This window comes from Colobus angolensis, unplaced genomic scaffold (genome assembly GCF_000951035.1).
Source record: "Colobus angolensis palliatus isolate OR3802 unplaced genomic scaffold, Cang.pa_1.0 Scaffold243, whole genome shotgun sequence".
Classification (NCBI taxonomy): Eukaryota; Metazoa; Chordata; class Mammalia; order Primates; family Cercopithecidae; genus Colobus; species Colobus angolensis.
In genome coordinates, this window is record NW_012115633.1 from 3,174,830 (window position 1) to 3,190,636 (window position 15,807).

Consider the following 15,807-nt stretch of genomic DNA (forward strand, 5'->3'; position numbering starts at 1 on the left):
AGATGTTAAGGAAAACTACTAAAGGAGAGGCTATTCCAGTGGGCTTTTACACTGCTGGAGAGGGATTGGGCTCTATTCCAAATACTTATTGACCAGGGGGATTGATAGCCAAGGAGCAGGGTCAGGGTCAGTGGATGGAAAATCACTAAGAGGAATATTGGGGGAACCAGCCACCAATATTTCATCGTAGGTTCTTTTCTATTTTCCCTAAGGATTGGCCAGTCTGAGAAATAAAGAGTACAAAGAGAGAAATTATACAGCTGTGCCTCCAGGGGTGACATCACATATTGGTAGGACTGTGATGACAACCTGGAGCCACAAAACCAGCAAGTTTTTATTAGGGATTTTAAAAGGGGAGGGGTTGTACGAACAGGGAGTAGGTCACAAAGATCACATGCTTCAAAGGGCAATAAAGGTCACAAGGCAAGGCAAAATTAGAATTACTGATGAGGGCCTATGTCCCACTGTGCACTCATTGTCTTGATAAACATCTTAACAGGAAACAGGATTTGAGAGCAGGCAACAGGTCTGACTAGAATTTACCAGGCTGGAATTTCCCAATCCTAGTAAGCCTGAGGGTATTGCTGGAGACCAGGGCATATTTCATTCCTTATCTCAACTGCATAGGACAGACAGTCCCAGAGTGGCCGTCTATAGACCTACCCCCAGGAATGCATTCCTTCCCCAGGGTCATTCCTTGCTGGGAAAATAATTCAGTGATACTTCTCCTACTCGCACATCCATCTATAGGCTTTCTGTGAGAAGAAAAATATGGCTCTGTTCTGCCCGACCCCGTAGGCATTCAGACCTTATGGTTATCTTCCCTTGTTCTCTGAAAATCGCTGTTATTCTGGTCTTTTTCAGGGTGCACTGATTTCATTTTGTTCACACACACATAATTTACAATCAATTTGTACAATAGTGGTCCTGAGGTGATGTACATTCTCAGCTTACGAAGATAACAGGATTAAGAGATTAAAGACAGGCATAAGAAATTATAAGAGTATTGATTGGGGAAGTGATAAATGTCCATGAAATCTTCACAATTTATGTTCAGAGATTGCAGTAAAGACAGGCATAAGAAATTATAAGAGTATTGATTGGGGAAGTGATAAATGTCCATGAAATCTTCACAATTTATGTTCAGGGAGTGCAGTAAAGACAGGTGTAAGAAATTATAAAAGTATTATTTGGGGAACTGATAAATGTCCCTGAAATCTTCACAATTTATGTTCTGCCCTGGCTCCAGCCAGTCCCTCCGTTGGGGTCCCTGACTTCCCGAAATAGAGAAAACATCAGACATAAAGAGGATTGTGGTTAAACCAACCTAAGAGTGTTGTGGCTGAAGATGGGCCAGGGTGACCAAGCACTGCCTGGGAGCTGGTAGGAGATGATGAATTAGATTATATATCAAGGGGAGAGGGGTTTTTGCTGAACTGACCCACCAGAGTTCTTGGTAAAATTGGACTAATAGAGATGAACATGGAAGCCCAGAAGTCAAGGCCTAGTTGAGAAGAGTTCAAAGGAGCCTGACTAGAGTTAGGGTAACGGAAATAGTCTTTGTCACAAGTGAAGAAACTAATTGTAAATCAATAAGATTTGGAAGGAAAAACAAACTGTAAATAAATTACAGAAAAATTCAGTGACTACATAGCTTGTCTGTCTGTGTATGTCTTTAAGTCTTGAGGTCTTTTTTGTTGATAACACATCAGTTTGTAATATAAAAATGTTTAAAGATAAAAATGAACCTTCACATCGCCCCTTTCACATGTTAGATCCTCTGGAAAGTCTGGAGAATGTCTTTATAATAACACATCTTGACATGTGCATAGATGTTTTGTTAAGAAAAAGTAGACTCATAGCATTTCAAAACGTTTTCTTCTGTGTGCAGTGTGATTTCTGCTCCTTGGATGGTTTTCATTACCATTCCATAATCGGTATCCTTCTGTGTCTTTCTATAAAGTTTGTACAGATAGGGAGACACATAAAAGTGTTAATGTATTGATGGTTTTGACCTTATAAATGTTTAAGACTACTGAATGGCACAAAATCAACATTGTAACGTATACATAATGTGCAACATACTACTGAAGAAATCAGATTTAAAAATAGACAAATGTATAAAGAAAAAAATAGGCAGCTCATAAAAGAAGAAATGTAAATGGTCGATGGAATGTATCTTAAAATAGTCAACCTTTTCGTAAACAAAGAACTTCAAATTAAAATGATTGGCTACTGTCAAGTATTTAAAAGATGGACAATGTTTGGTGTTGCCAAGGGCACAAGGAAAGGACCCTGCGCATCATGGTTGGTGGGGCAATTCAGGCACAGTACTCTGCAGCTGGGCTCGGACTGGGTGACCACAGCCCTGGCCTAGCAGCTTCCTTACAACAGAGCTGCTTAAACAGTTTGCTCAGGACTCTCCACTCTGCATGGTAGTCATAATTTAGAAATACTTGCATTTCTAGCAGTAGGGTTCTGCTAGCTGGGTTGTGGTACGTCCTTAGTTGAGGTACTGGGCAGCTAGTGAAAACACTGGTAGAGTGCATATGTTTACATGGAAAGTACTCTGAGAAGAAACCAGTTACTGATTTCTTCCAGGAAGACAGGAGCTCTGCCTCCTTGGCAGATTTATTTTTGTTTTTACATGTGCATATACACATATTTAAATATATATAAATTGGCTGGGGGTCAGGAGTTCAAGACCAGCCCGGCCAACATGGTGAAACCCTGTTCCTACTAAAAATACAAAAATTGGTCGGGTGTGGTGGTGGACACCTGTAATCCCAGCTACTTGGGAGACTGAGACAGGAGAATCATTTGAACCCAGGAGTCAGAGGTTGCAGTGAGCCGAGATTGTACCACTGCATTCTACCCTGGGTGACAGAGCAAGACTCTGTCTTAAAAAAAATATATATATATATATAAATAAAATATTTTGAAAGTTTACAGTAGTTATCTTTGGGATGTAGGACTGGAGCGGGATGGTTTTCTATAAAGGGGTAGGTGTATATTGTATATATATCTAGCTATGTATACATGTATTAAAAAACTGTACTAAGAATAAAACAGTATGATTCTTTTGTGGGGAAAAAAAAAGTGATGCTTTAAGACCAGGTTAAACTTTCAGACTGAAAGTTAAGACCCTTTTATATTGATTAATCTTAAAAATTGCTTCATAGAGGCCAGTGAAGGTATTGGGGGAAAAAATACCTTCAAAGACTGGAAAGACTACTTGGAAGAGTCTCTGAGTTGTTTATTCTGAGCCCTGGGACATTTTGCATCATTTTTGAGGTGATATTAACTGCAGTATGGACCTCTAATATCAAAGTACTTAATTGGTGAGCTCAATAACTGCGGGGAATAAAGGTCTGGTTAGCTCAGTGCTCCTATAAAAAACCTGGCCTCTGAGGCAGAAATGTACAGGATATCAGTGTAGGGAGTGTTCGCCTTAACTTACACCACAAGCATTTTAGTTTTTTTTGACGGAGTCTCACTCTGTCTGGAGTGCAGTGGCACAATCTTGGCTTACTACAACCTCCACCTCCCAGTTCAAGCGATTTTCCTGCCTTAGCCTCCCAAGTTGCTGGGATTACAGGCGACCACCACCACACCCGGCTAATTTTTGGATTTTTAGCAGAGAAGGGTTTTCACTATTTTGGCCAAGGTGGTCACAAACTCCTGACCTGAAGTGATCTCCCCTCCTCAGCCTCCCAAAGTGCTGGGATTACAGGCGTGAGCCACCGTGTGCCTGGCCATTTTAATTTTTTTTTTAAGATGCAGTGTCCTTCTGTCACCTATGCTGGAGTGCAGTGGCACAATCATAGTTCTCTGCAGCCTCCACCTCCTGGGCCCAAGACACCCACCCGTCTCAGCCTCCCGAGTAGCTGGGACTACAGGCACGCACCACCATGCCCAGCTAATTAAAAAATAATTTTTTTAGAGACAAGGTCTTGCTATGTTGCCCAGCATGGTCTTGAACTGGCTTCAAAAGACCCTCCCAGCTTGGCCTCTTAAAATGCTGGGATTACAGGCATGAACCACTGTGCCTGGCCAGCATTTTACTCTCATGTATAATGAGGATTAGATTTGTAGCAGTTTGTCTAGCTAATTGCTTTGATCCACTTCTCTTACTGCTCCAAGATGGCCACATGGTCACACCTCCACCAGGCCACTAGATTACACTTCCAAGCTTCCAGGAAGACAGGATCTCTGCCTTCTTGGGTATGGATTTACTTGTCAGAAGGGAGGAGCCCAGGCCTGGAGACATCTTGGATTTTACAAAGCTGGGGAGTACGGGACTCCTGGCTCCTGGAGAGGCTTTATTTATGTTCCAGAAGATTAGACCTAGGATCATTTTTATCCTATCTCCATAGAGGTTTTTCTCCCTCCTTTTGGCAGCAGTGGGAGAGGCAGCTTCCTCTTTGTCCTACATATAAACAGATTAAATCTGTTTTTCTATGTTCCTCCCCTGTGGTACAGGCTTTGAGTTTGTGTATATAGCACATTGATTGGGCTTTCATTTTGTCACCACAAGGAGGGACAGTTAGGCTGTGGGGAACCACAGGGTTATTATTTGCTTTGTATAATAGTTGAATGGCGAGGATCTGTCTGTAATCCAGGATATCTTGTGTGCATGTTCAAGATCAGGTGAATAAAGATGAGTATTAAAAACCCAACAATATCTATCCTAAATTGTCCTCCCAATCAGAGGAACAGGGAGCTTTAATTGCATATTTTTCTTTGCTGGACTCCTCATCATGGGATTAAACTGGAAAAGGAAATTAATGGGACTGGGGATGGTGGCTCATACCTGTAATCCCTGCACGTTGGAAGGCTGAGGCAGGAGGATCACTTGAGGCCAGGAGTTGAAGGCAAGCCTCAGCAACATAGTGGGACCCTGTCTCTACTAAAAAGAAATTTTAAGTTAACTGGGTGTGGTGGTACATGCCTGTAGTCCTTGCTATTCTGGAGGCTGAGGTGGGAGAGGACCACTTGAGCCTGAACTAAAAAGGGAAACTAGTACAACCATGGTAGTAGTATTGCTTAATTTTATACTGCAAATGGCATTTAAATGGAACTCTTTACAGAGTAACATTTCTTTAACGTGAAGGGAATTAACTTTAATGGTATTCTTTCTTCAGGTGACAAGGCAGCTGTACGAGCCACTAGTTATGCAGCTGATTCACTGGTTCACTAACAATAAGAAATTTGAAAGTCAGGATACTGTCGCCTTACTAGAAGCTATATTGGTAAGTAATAGTTGATTCTTTTCCTCTTATTCCCATTGATTAGTTGTATTTGATGTTTGTTTGTTTATTTATGATTTTGAGACAGAATCTTGCTCTGTCACCCAGGCTGGAATGCAATGGCATGATCTTGGCTCGTTGCAACCTGCGCCTCCCAGGATCAAGCAGTTCTCCTGTCTTATCCTCTTAAATAGCTGGGACTACAGGCGCACTCCACCATGCCTGCTTAATTTTTTGTATTTCAAGTAGAGATGGGGTTTCACTGGGTTGGCCAGGCTGGTTTTACTGCTGACCTCAAGTGATCCGCCCACCTCAGCGGTGAGCTGGGCACAGTGCCTCATGCCTGTAATCCAACACTTTGGGAGGCTGAGGCAGGCAGGTTGCGTGAGCCCAGGAGTTGGAGACCAACCTGGCCAACATGGAGAAACCCTGTCTCTACTAAAAATACAAAAATTAGCTGGGTGTGGTGTTACACACCTGTAGTTCCAGCTCCCCAGGTGGCTTAGGCATGAGAATTGCCTCAACCTCAGAGACAAAGGTTGCAGTGAGCTGAGATTGCGCTACTGCACTCCAGCCTGGGCGACAGAGTGAGACTGTCTCAAAAACAAACAAAGAATAAGAAGAATTTCTGAGCATATCCAATTTTCTCCTATACTCAGATTCAATAACTAAAGGGCCCTGGAAACAGCAGTTCACCTTTTACACAGAACTCTCCTGACACAGAGAAGTAGCGTCTTAGAATTTGGTCGCCATCTCACTGAGGGCAGAGGCAGTGAGGCCAGCTAAATTGTAGTGTCTTGATGCTTATTTTACTATAATTTTTGAACCTGTGCAAATAAGTTTATGTTGCCTGCACAGTCCTGGTTATGCTGCTGGCAGTGTACTCTGAGTGTGACCTTTCTTTGTAGTCATGTTAGGGGCAGGGGAGAGTGAGTGAACATTCGTTAAGGTGGTGACATAACTAAACCCGTAGTTTAATTCCCTGCAGTGTCTACCAGTGAATCCTACCTATAATAAATACAGTTAGTTAAAGTTAATTTATGGCTTATTTGAATTCAGATGGTTTCATTATCATGTTTCTGTTAAAAAGTTTTTATTTTAGTTGTTTTCTGTTTCTTTTCTCCCTTTTGATCCTTGAAGGTAGATTAAGTAAGAGCTTCAGAAAGAAATCTGATAAGTAAAACGAGATAGTTGAGGAAAGAAAAGGTAAAGAAGCAGCGTGAACTCAGTAGCACAGCACTCAAGTGAAGGAGGGCCGTGAGTTTCCTGGTGAGAGCTGCTGTTCCCTACATCACCATATGGCGCCGGTGACCTCTGCGCTTAGAAGCAGGAAGCACCCTCTCCTCCCATTCCCGTGGCTTGTGTTACCTTTTTGGATTCTAATTACCTCTGCAAGAAAGGATTTGTGTATAGCAGATAACTGGAAGTGTTAGGCAGAACTCTTTTATTTCAGTGTTGAGTGTACATTTTCAAGTTAAACTTTTCCTTTATAGATCTGAGAGAGTGTCATGACTAGAAGGAAACAAAGCATAAAGTAGAATACATCTCTGTGTGGTTGTTGGTCAAATGTCCATAGCTGTTTTCGGCAGGGCCTTTTTGGGGGCTGCTCTTCATGTCTCCATAGGATTTTCCTTTATGGAGCAGTACAGTTTTTTTGGAACTTCCAAGGGTCTTACTCTCTTTAACTTCAATATGCAAAGTGTCTCAAATGCTGTTATGAGGTAAAATCAACAATCAGAATTCCTCTGAAATTCTTAGGATATAGCCATTTTGTTTTTTTTCAGGGAAGGGAAAGATTGTTTTGTTATAATGAAAATTTTCTCTCCCTTCATGGCTTTTCAGTTTATTAATTTGTTTAAAAGAAAATGTTTTCGTTATGTCAGAAGGAAATAGTTATATAAGCCTAGATTCTGGATACACTATGGAGATTGGTTTTACTAATGTTTATTTTTTTCTTGACTAGTGCTGTAAATTAATTTTTAACCTATGTTAGTTAGGCTTAGAGATAGACCAAGGGTATTCAGTTGTTAGTGGTTATAAAAATTAGTAAACTCAAGGTCTCTTTGTTTTGTTTCAGGATGGAATTGTGGACCCTGTTGACAGTACTTTAAGAGATTTTTGTGGTCGGTGTATTCGAGAATTCCTTAAATGGTCCATTAAGCAAATAACACCACAGCAGCAGGAGAAGAGTCCAGTAAACACCAAATCGCTTTTCAAGCGACTTTACAGCCTTGCGCTTCACCCCAATGCTTTCAAGAGGCTGGGAGCGTCACTCGCCTTTAATAGTATCTACAGGGAATTCAGGTTTGTAAAGCTACACCACAGGGAAGAGAAACTTGTGGTTTTGAAAAGAGACTTGGAGTTTCACTCTATGTATCCGTGTGTCATATATCCTGCATTTAGTAAGTAATTATGTGCTGGATGTTGTGCTGTCTTCTGGAAATTAAAAAGTGAATTAAAATTCAGTTTGCGGCCGGGCGCGGTGGCTCAAGCCTGTAATCCCAGCACTTTGGGAGGCCGAGATGGGCGGATCACGAGGTCAGGAGATCGAGATCATCCTGGCTAACACAGTGAAACCCCGTCTCTACTAAAAAATACAAAAAACTAGCCGGGTGAGGTGGCGGGCACCTGTAGTCCCAGCCACTCAGGAGGCTGAGGCAGGAGAATGGCGTGAACCTGGGAGGCGGAGCTTGCAGTGAGCTGAGATCCGGCCGCTGCACTCCAGCCTGGGCAACAGAGCAAGACTCCGTCTCAAAAAAAAAAAAAAAAAAAAATTCAGTTTGCACTCCAGAAGCTTGGAAACTGCTGAGAAATGCATATAAACACTGTCTCAGCCATTTCGGAAATGCAACAAAAGACGCATATACAGGGGCTTTGGGTTTCTCAGAGGAGGAGTACCTAATCTGGGGTGAGCTGTGGCCTCTTGCTAGGGTTTATATTGGAGATGAGACTTGAAGGATAAATGGAAGTCAGCCAAGGCATTTTAGATCAAAGTTAGTGGGGTGGTGGGGGGTAGAGATAAGAAACAGGAAGGTGTCTGAGGCGATAAAGGCCTTTGAGGTTTGGAGGCAGGTGTTGTGAGGCTGGTGAGGAGGGCTCTGCCTGCTGTAGCAAGGAGTGTAGGTCACCTCTAGTGACAGAGGGTCTGTGGAATAGTGGGTGCAGGGAGAGATGCATTTAGATTTCCTCCTAAAATCCACTTGCTGGCAGCTGTGTAGAGGGTGGGTCTGAGTAGACGGAAGACGGGGACACCAGTGAAGAGGCCATTTCAGAGGTCCAAGAAAAAAGACAAGTGGTCACTGACCTAAGGTAGTGGTGTTCATTCATTCATCCAGCATTCCTTATTAGGAATATTGTGTACCACATTTACCCGTGTAACCTCACATCCTGCACATGTACCCCTGAACTTAAAAGTTGAAGGAAAAAGAAATGATGTGCCAGGCCTGTGCCCATGTTGGAGGTATAACGATACAGCCCTTCATGAGGGTTACATTTCAGAAGGACACGTAGATAATAGCCACATAGGCAAATGAGCAGTTCTGCAGACACAAGGGACAGAGGCACTGGTGTGGAAACAGAGCGTGTGTTGCCTCTTTGGTTCATGTAGCTTTTTCTTGAGGAAGTATCTTTGAGAAGTATTTTAGGTTGTTTCATGGTTTTTCTTTTTTGTTGTTGTTGTTCTTTTGTTTTTGGAGATGGAGTCTTGCTCTGTCACCCAGGCTGGAGTGCAGTGGCGTGATCTCGGCTTACTGCAACCTCTGCTTCCTGGGTTCAAGCGATTTGCCTGCCTCAGTCTTCTGAGTAGCTGGGATTACAGGCGCCCACCACTAGGCCTGGCTAATTTTTGTATTTTTAGTAGAGATGGGGTTTCACCATGTTAGTCAGGCTAGTCTTGAACTCCTGACCTCAGGTGATCCCCGCCTCAGCCTCCCAAAATTCTGGGATTGCAGGTGTGAGCCACGCACCTGTTTCATGTTTTAAAATACTGAGCCCTTTTATTCTTTTTTGTCTGAGACAGGGTCTTGCTCTGTTGCTTAGGCTGGAGTGCGGTGGCAGGATCATGACTCACTGCAGCCTCAACCTCGTGAGCTCAAATGGTCCTCCTGCCTCAGCCTCCCCAGTAGCTGAGACCACAGGTGTGCACCACTGTGCCCAACTAATTTTTTTTTATTTTTTGTAGAGACAGGGTGTCACTTTGTTGCCCAGGCTGGTCTCAAACTCCAGGGCTCAAGTGATCTTTATAGGCATGCACCACCACATGCAGCTGAGGCTTTAAAAAAAAAAAATCAAATTTAATTAATGTGTGCCTTCTTTAATTCCATTCCTTTTCTTTGTCCTTTCGGCTTTATTGTTTTCTTAGGCGAGGTTTCCTATTCTTTATTTTACAGGGAAGAAGAGTCTCTGGTGGAGCAGTTTGTGTTTGAAGCCTTGGTGATATACATGGAGAGTCTGGCCTTAGCACATGCAGATGAGAAGTCCTTAGGTACATTTCGCTTCAGTGTTCTGTCTGCCTTACAGGTCTGAAAAGTTTCCCCAATGAGGAGTTAAGACTCGTGTGATTCTCTTATAAGGCTTTTTTTTTTTTTTTTTTTCCCAAGAGTTCTATAAATCAAATGTGAAGAGAAGATAAGCCCCTTTAGTGCCTCAAATCCAGCTTGTTAATGATTTTTTCGTGCCCTCATTCTCTTTGACTCACCATATACTCCTGGTGGCCATTGAGCTTGACCCTCGTTGGTTGCAGATTCTGCCCAGGGCAGGGGAGAAAATGAAGCCAGTCAGACACTATGATGCTATGATGTGATGACAGAACATGAAAATGTGCAGATATGGTGCTGAAGAAGCTGGATGTGGTAACCACTGAGATGTGGTCAGTGCTTCTGCACTCAACTCGTGATCATTTAGAAAGTAGAAAGTGGGTCTCATTACGGGACTGTGATAAAGCTGTTTCGTCCATGATGAAGGAATATTATAAAGATATCAAGTCAGAAGTAGGCTAAAATAGCTAAGAGAGTAATGAATGATTATAATTAAATTCTATGCAAGAAGCTTTTAGGAACTACATAGAGTTGTTGAGCTAGAAGACTTCTTAACTCCCCGTTGGTCCTAGCACGTGATGTAGTTGGGGCGCAGAGGCCCAGGCATGTCAGTGACTGAGAGGGCCACACAGCTGTGGCAGGACTCTATCACTGATACAAGTCTTGACTTATTTTATTTTATTTTATTTTATTTGTTTATTTTTTGTGATGGGGTTTTGCTCCTGTCCCCCAGACCGGAGTGCAATGGTGCGATCTCAGCTCACTGCAACCTCCACTTCCTGGGTTCAAGTGATTCTCCTGCCTCAGCCTCCTAAGTAGCTGAGATTACAAGGGCCTGCCACCACGCCTGGCTAATTTTTGTATTTTTAGTAGAGATGTTTCTCCATGTTAGCCTGGCTGGTCTATAACTCCTGACCTTATGTGATCCACCTGCCCCAGCCTCCCAAAATGCTGGGATTACAGGCGTGAGCGACTGCACCCGGCGACTTTATTTTTTAAAAAGACAAACTGAGCTCTGTTATCCTTCATGTTGATAGTCTGCTGTGAGCAAAAATGTTTAATATTTAGTCTTCATTATCAAATAGCTTAAATTTGCTTTGTTTATCTTGATTTTCCATATAGGTGAATTTTTTCAACAAGTGAAACTTTTTTTGTGATCAATGACATATTTAAAAAAAACATAGAAAAAACTTTTTCTTGGTGACACAGGTCAAAATAAGATGTATAAGGCTCCTTTCCTAAATAATTCCAGACTTCTATGGGTGACTTCACCATCTTACCTCCGTTGTCCTTCTCCAGAGGCTGTATTACTAAATGATACTATAGTTTATCCTGCATAGGAAGGGAGGTCAAGGGACTTACACCCCTTTAAAATAGCCACAAATTGAAGTCCACAGGCTCTGGCCTGGTATGTGGGTTTTGTAATACCTGCAAGGTCTCTTCCATTTCAGGTCCATTAGGAGAAGCTGTGCTTTGGGTGGCCGAGGTAGTGGTGGTACAGTTTCTAGTTAGGTGTGGCATTGCTCTGTGTGTGTGTGTGCATACCATGCTATCCTGCAGTCTTAAATACGGGTTTTGTGTTCATTTTTGAATATGCAATGTGAACCATTTATCTAAATTTATTGTTCTTAGGGATGAAAACATTAAATCTATAGTGAAATTACCTTTTCAGTTAAAAATTAGGCCAACAAATTTACAATACAAATTTAATAATCAGCTATATATGCCTTCTTTGGAAATATGCCTTTGTACTTGAGAACAGGTACAATTCAACAGTGTTGTGATGCCATTGATCACCTATGCCGCATCATTGAAAAGAAGCATGTTTCTTTAAACAAAGCAAAGAAACGACGTTTGCCACGGTAAATGATCTTGCTTCCTTTTCCGTCTTTTCCCACAACGTAAAACTAATTCTTAGCTAATAAAGGACAACCTGGGATGGATCTTTGGAAGTGTAAGGAATTACTTCCTAAACAAGGAATGTGTGGAAGTATGAAGAGTTCGTTTTCAAAAAACGTTAAAAAGCTTCGTGTTTCAAAATACTTGATTTAAGGGCTAAAGTGTAAGGTATTTGATCTGGGTTGAGATAGTAGATACAAATTGAAAATTAGTTTTATAATGGATGTTTTATTTAATATGCACTAATTTTGAATATGTTTTGATGTGGATGATTTGGCTAGAATATGCATGAACCATTATTCAGTAAATTTTGAAGTGTGTGAACTGAATGTTCAAATAGTAACATCTTGACAGACATGGAATTATAAAATTAGGAAATGAAACTGCTTAGAGCCAAGGCTGGGGTGTTGGTCAGTGGTTTCCAGTTTTTGCCCTTATTCCATCCCAGTGGTGTTGCTTTCTTCGATAGGGTGAGTGCCCTCCATGAGCCCCTCCAGATCTCTGCAGGGTGTCTGGGGACGTCTATTGTCCATGGTAGTGACTGCCACTCTGGAGAAGCACAGTTCTGTGTGTGAACTGGATTAATATTTTCTCTGTTGTTTTAAAGTTGATTCTTCCAGATTCTACTATTAACTTACGATACCGGTTTAATTCATTGGTTCTAACTTGAGCATGCATTAGAATTGCCTGAATATCCAGTTAAAACACAGATCGCTGGGCTGGCCCCACCCTTAATTTCTGTGTACACTTGGGGTAGGGCCAGATAATTCGCATTTGTAACAAGTACACAGGTAATGTTGGAACAGCTGTCCAGGGACCACACTTTGAGAAGCGCTGCTTTACAAGGTACGTTGCAAAGGAAACGTGAAAATACTTAGTGCTGTTCTTTTAAGGAGAACTTTTTAATTTTTCCCCACATGAAAAAATGAACATGAAAAAATGAAATGTCCTAAAGCAGCATTTAGGACCCCTTTCACCTATGTTATTTTGATTGCACTCTAATTATAATAAATTAAAAATAAGTTGAATGCCTTTTAGTGAGGTTTCTACATGTATCTGTGTGATAAAGATGAGTTTATGATTTCTAGAGCCTTGGTAGCTGAATGTTGCATGTTGGAGAGGGACTAATGACAGTATGCTGTCTCTGTGCAGAGGATTTCCACCTTCCACGTCATTGTGTTTACTGGATCTGGTCAAGTGGCTTTTAGCTCATTGTGGGAGGCCCCAGACAGAATGTCGACACAAATCCATTGAACTCTTTTATAAATTCGTTCCTTTATTGCCAGGTATGGTAATCTGTATATCTTTAATTTTACTACAGTTTGCTTTATTATCCCATTTAAAAGAAGCAAAGAAGAATTAATTGGGTGATCATTGCAGTTAACATGATACTCAATTAAGATTCAGAATGTTAACAGTTGATGAGTTAATGCAGTTCTATTTCAGCATGTGATTAATAAGAAATTGCCAGCATACTAAGTCTGAATAATCTCAAATCATTATGATGTTAAAGGAAAGCAGTGAACCTGTGCTTTTCAGTAATTGCTAAACCATTAAACTGCTTATGGACTGAAATAATTTCTCAGGAATAAATGTGTTGTTCAGTTTTGTCCATTAAGTCCATACCCAGGTTTGATAGTTTGGGAGTGGGGAAGCTGTGCTCAGGACAGATCAGGTCCTGCCTTCCCCCATTGTGTGCTGTCACAGCCCCGTGCCATGCGTGGCGCCTCAGATGAGATGGGTGCACTGGTTCCTTGGCAAAAGTTGGGGTGAGTTCTCTCTGGGCTTTTTCTTCATGGAACAAGAGGAGAAAAGTTACTTTATGTATTTCCAGGCTTCTAAAACTTAGAAGGACTCTAATTTTTGTTATACTATAGGACATATTAGAATGTTATATACTACATATTATATACTATAGAGTATGTTTAAATACATACTATAGTTGAGTTCATATATATATAGCATATATATATGCTATATAAATAATAGTGTAAATTTACTGTACTATATCATTGTACATACATAATAGAAATGTGTATCTGTGTTTTAATTTAGATAATTGTTTAAAAAACATTAGCATTTAAAAAAAAAATTTTTTTCCCCCCAAGACAGAGTCTTGCTCTGTCACCCAGGCTAGAATGCAGTGGCACCATCTTGGCTCACTACAACCTCTGCGTCCTGGGTTCAAGCAATTCTCCTGCTTCAGCCTCCTGAGTAGCTGGGATTACAGGCGTGTGCTACCACGCCAGGCTAATTTTTGTATTTTTAGTAGAGACGGGGTTTCACTGTGTTGGCCAGTCTGATCTCAAATACCTGACCTTGTAATCTGCCAGCCTCTGCCTCCCAAAGTGCTGGGATTGCAGGCATGAGCCACCACGCCTGGCCTAGCATTTTCAATTTGCTTAATGTGTTTAGCTAACAGTTTTTTTTTTATGTTAAGTCATTCTCACAGCAACCTTGTGAAATTTCTCATTGAAGAGTAGACCAGTGGCTGGGGAAGGGCTGGAGGGCAGTGGGAGGCGTTTTTCCTATATTTAGTAGAAACTGAGACCCTGATAGTATGTTGGTAGAGCTGCTTATGGGCAGACCACTATCTCACATTGAGTCTGTGACTCTGGTAGTGCATGGGATTTCTTGTGTCCTCAGCTGTATTGACCACAGGCATTTCTAGTGCTATTCTCTTCTAAGTTGTCTATGATACGGACCTCATGTATTCTGAACTAAATAGAGTTCCACCTCTCAGAATTGATTTTGTTGGACAAAGGCTTCTAGGTAGTAGGTGAGCCTTGCCCTTCTTCCAACAGGTAATTTGTATAATATTAAGGAGCCTTCCTTGATTTATCTCTTCTGTGGCCTTCCAGGGTGTAACCACCTTTCTCCTTTGGTATTTTATCCCCCAGTGGGTATTTTTGTTTTCTTTTATTTTTTTGCTTTTCAGTTTTAGAGACAAAGTCTCACTATGTTGTCCAGGCTGGACACAAACTCCTAGGCTCATGTGGTCCTCCTGTCTCAAGCTCCTTAGTAGCTGGTACTGCAGGTGTGCAGCACCTGTTTGTTTTTAAGAGACAGGGTCTCACTCTGTTGCCCAGGCTAGGTTGCAGTGACATGATTATAGTTCACTGCAGCCATAAACTGAGCTTAAGTGATCCTCCTGCCTCAGCCTCTTGAGTAGCTGGGAACACAGGCGTGGCTACCAGGCCTGGCTAATTTTAAAGTTTTTTTATAGAGATAGGGTCTTGGTATTAATATGTTGCCCAGGCTAGTCTTGAGTCCTGACCCCAAGCAGTCTTCCTGCCTTGGCTTCCCAAAGTGCTGGGATTACAGGTGTGTGCCATTGCATCTAGCTTCCTTCAGTGGTTTTTAAGCGTCTGTGTCAGGTGTCTCGTTAGCTCACTATGTAGCAGCAGTCCTGGGTACGTGAACACCCAGATCAGTAGGACTTGACGACAGGTGCGGGGTTGTCCCTCTGACGTGTGTCCAAGAGAGACAGCTCCTGGTGGCTTCTGAATACTGAGACTCAGTGTGGCCCAGGCCCAGAAACAGCAGGTCTTCAGTGGAAACAAAGGAAGAAGTAGGGCTGGGCAGGCTCCCCAACCCCAAGCGTGCTTGTCTGCGTCTTCAGCTTCTCTCTCTACTTGTGATGTTCCCTTGGCTGCTCTCTCTCGATCTGCCTTTCTGTGTCCTTTCTTTCTATCATTTTCCTTCTGTTGCTCTTGAGGTAAAATTTAAATGTCTTACTATTTACTTTTTGCTCATTATTACAGATTTCTTTGTCTCCTCTTAGTGAAAGTAACAGAACATTACAGAATATTCCTCCTCTTAATATACAAAATGTTCTCTCTTTTTTTTTGAGACCGAGTCTCACTCTGTAGCTGAGGATGGAGTGCAGTGGTGTGATACTGGCTCACTGCAACCTCCCCCTCGTTTAAGCAATTCTCCTGCCTCAGCCTCCTGAGTAGCTGGGACCACAAGCATGCACCACCATGCCGGGCTGATTTTTGTACTTTTAGTAGAGATGGGGTTTCGCCATGTTGGCCAGGCTGGTCACGCACTCTTGACCTCAAGTGATCCGCCCATCTCAGGCTCCCAAAGTGCTGGGATTACAGATCTGAGCCACCACCCCC

At 42.1% G+C, this 15,807-nt stretch overlaps 1 protein-coding gene across 2 annotated transcripts in view; it reads left to right on the plus strand.

Annotated features, from left to right (window-relative positions):
- The window catches only part of PRKDC (protein kinase, DNA-activated, catalytic polypeptide), a 189,562-nt gene that overhangs the window by 54,336 nt on the left and 119,419 nt on the right, over nucleotides 1-15,807 (plus strand). For both annotated transcript variants that reach the window (XM_011945691.1, XM_011945692.1), the window contains exons 26-30: nucleotides 5,145-5,252; nucleotides 7,327-7,553; nucleotides 9,638-9,732; nucleotides 11,547-11,646; nucleotides 12,836-12,969. In XM_011945691.1, the coding sequence (XP_011801081.1) occupies nucleotides 5,145-5,252; nucleotides 7,327-7,553; nucleotides 9,638-9,732; nucleotides 11,547-11,646; nucleotides 12,836-12,969 (664 nt within the window). The remainder of the gene's footprint in view (nucleotides 1-5,144; nucleotides 5,253-7,326; nucleotides 7,554-9,637; nucleotides 9,733-11,546; nucleotides 11,647-12,835; nucleotides 12,970-15,807) is intronic.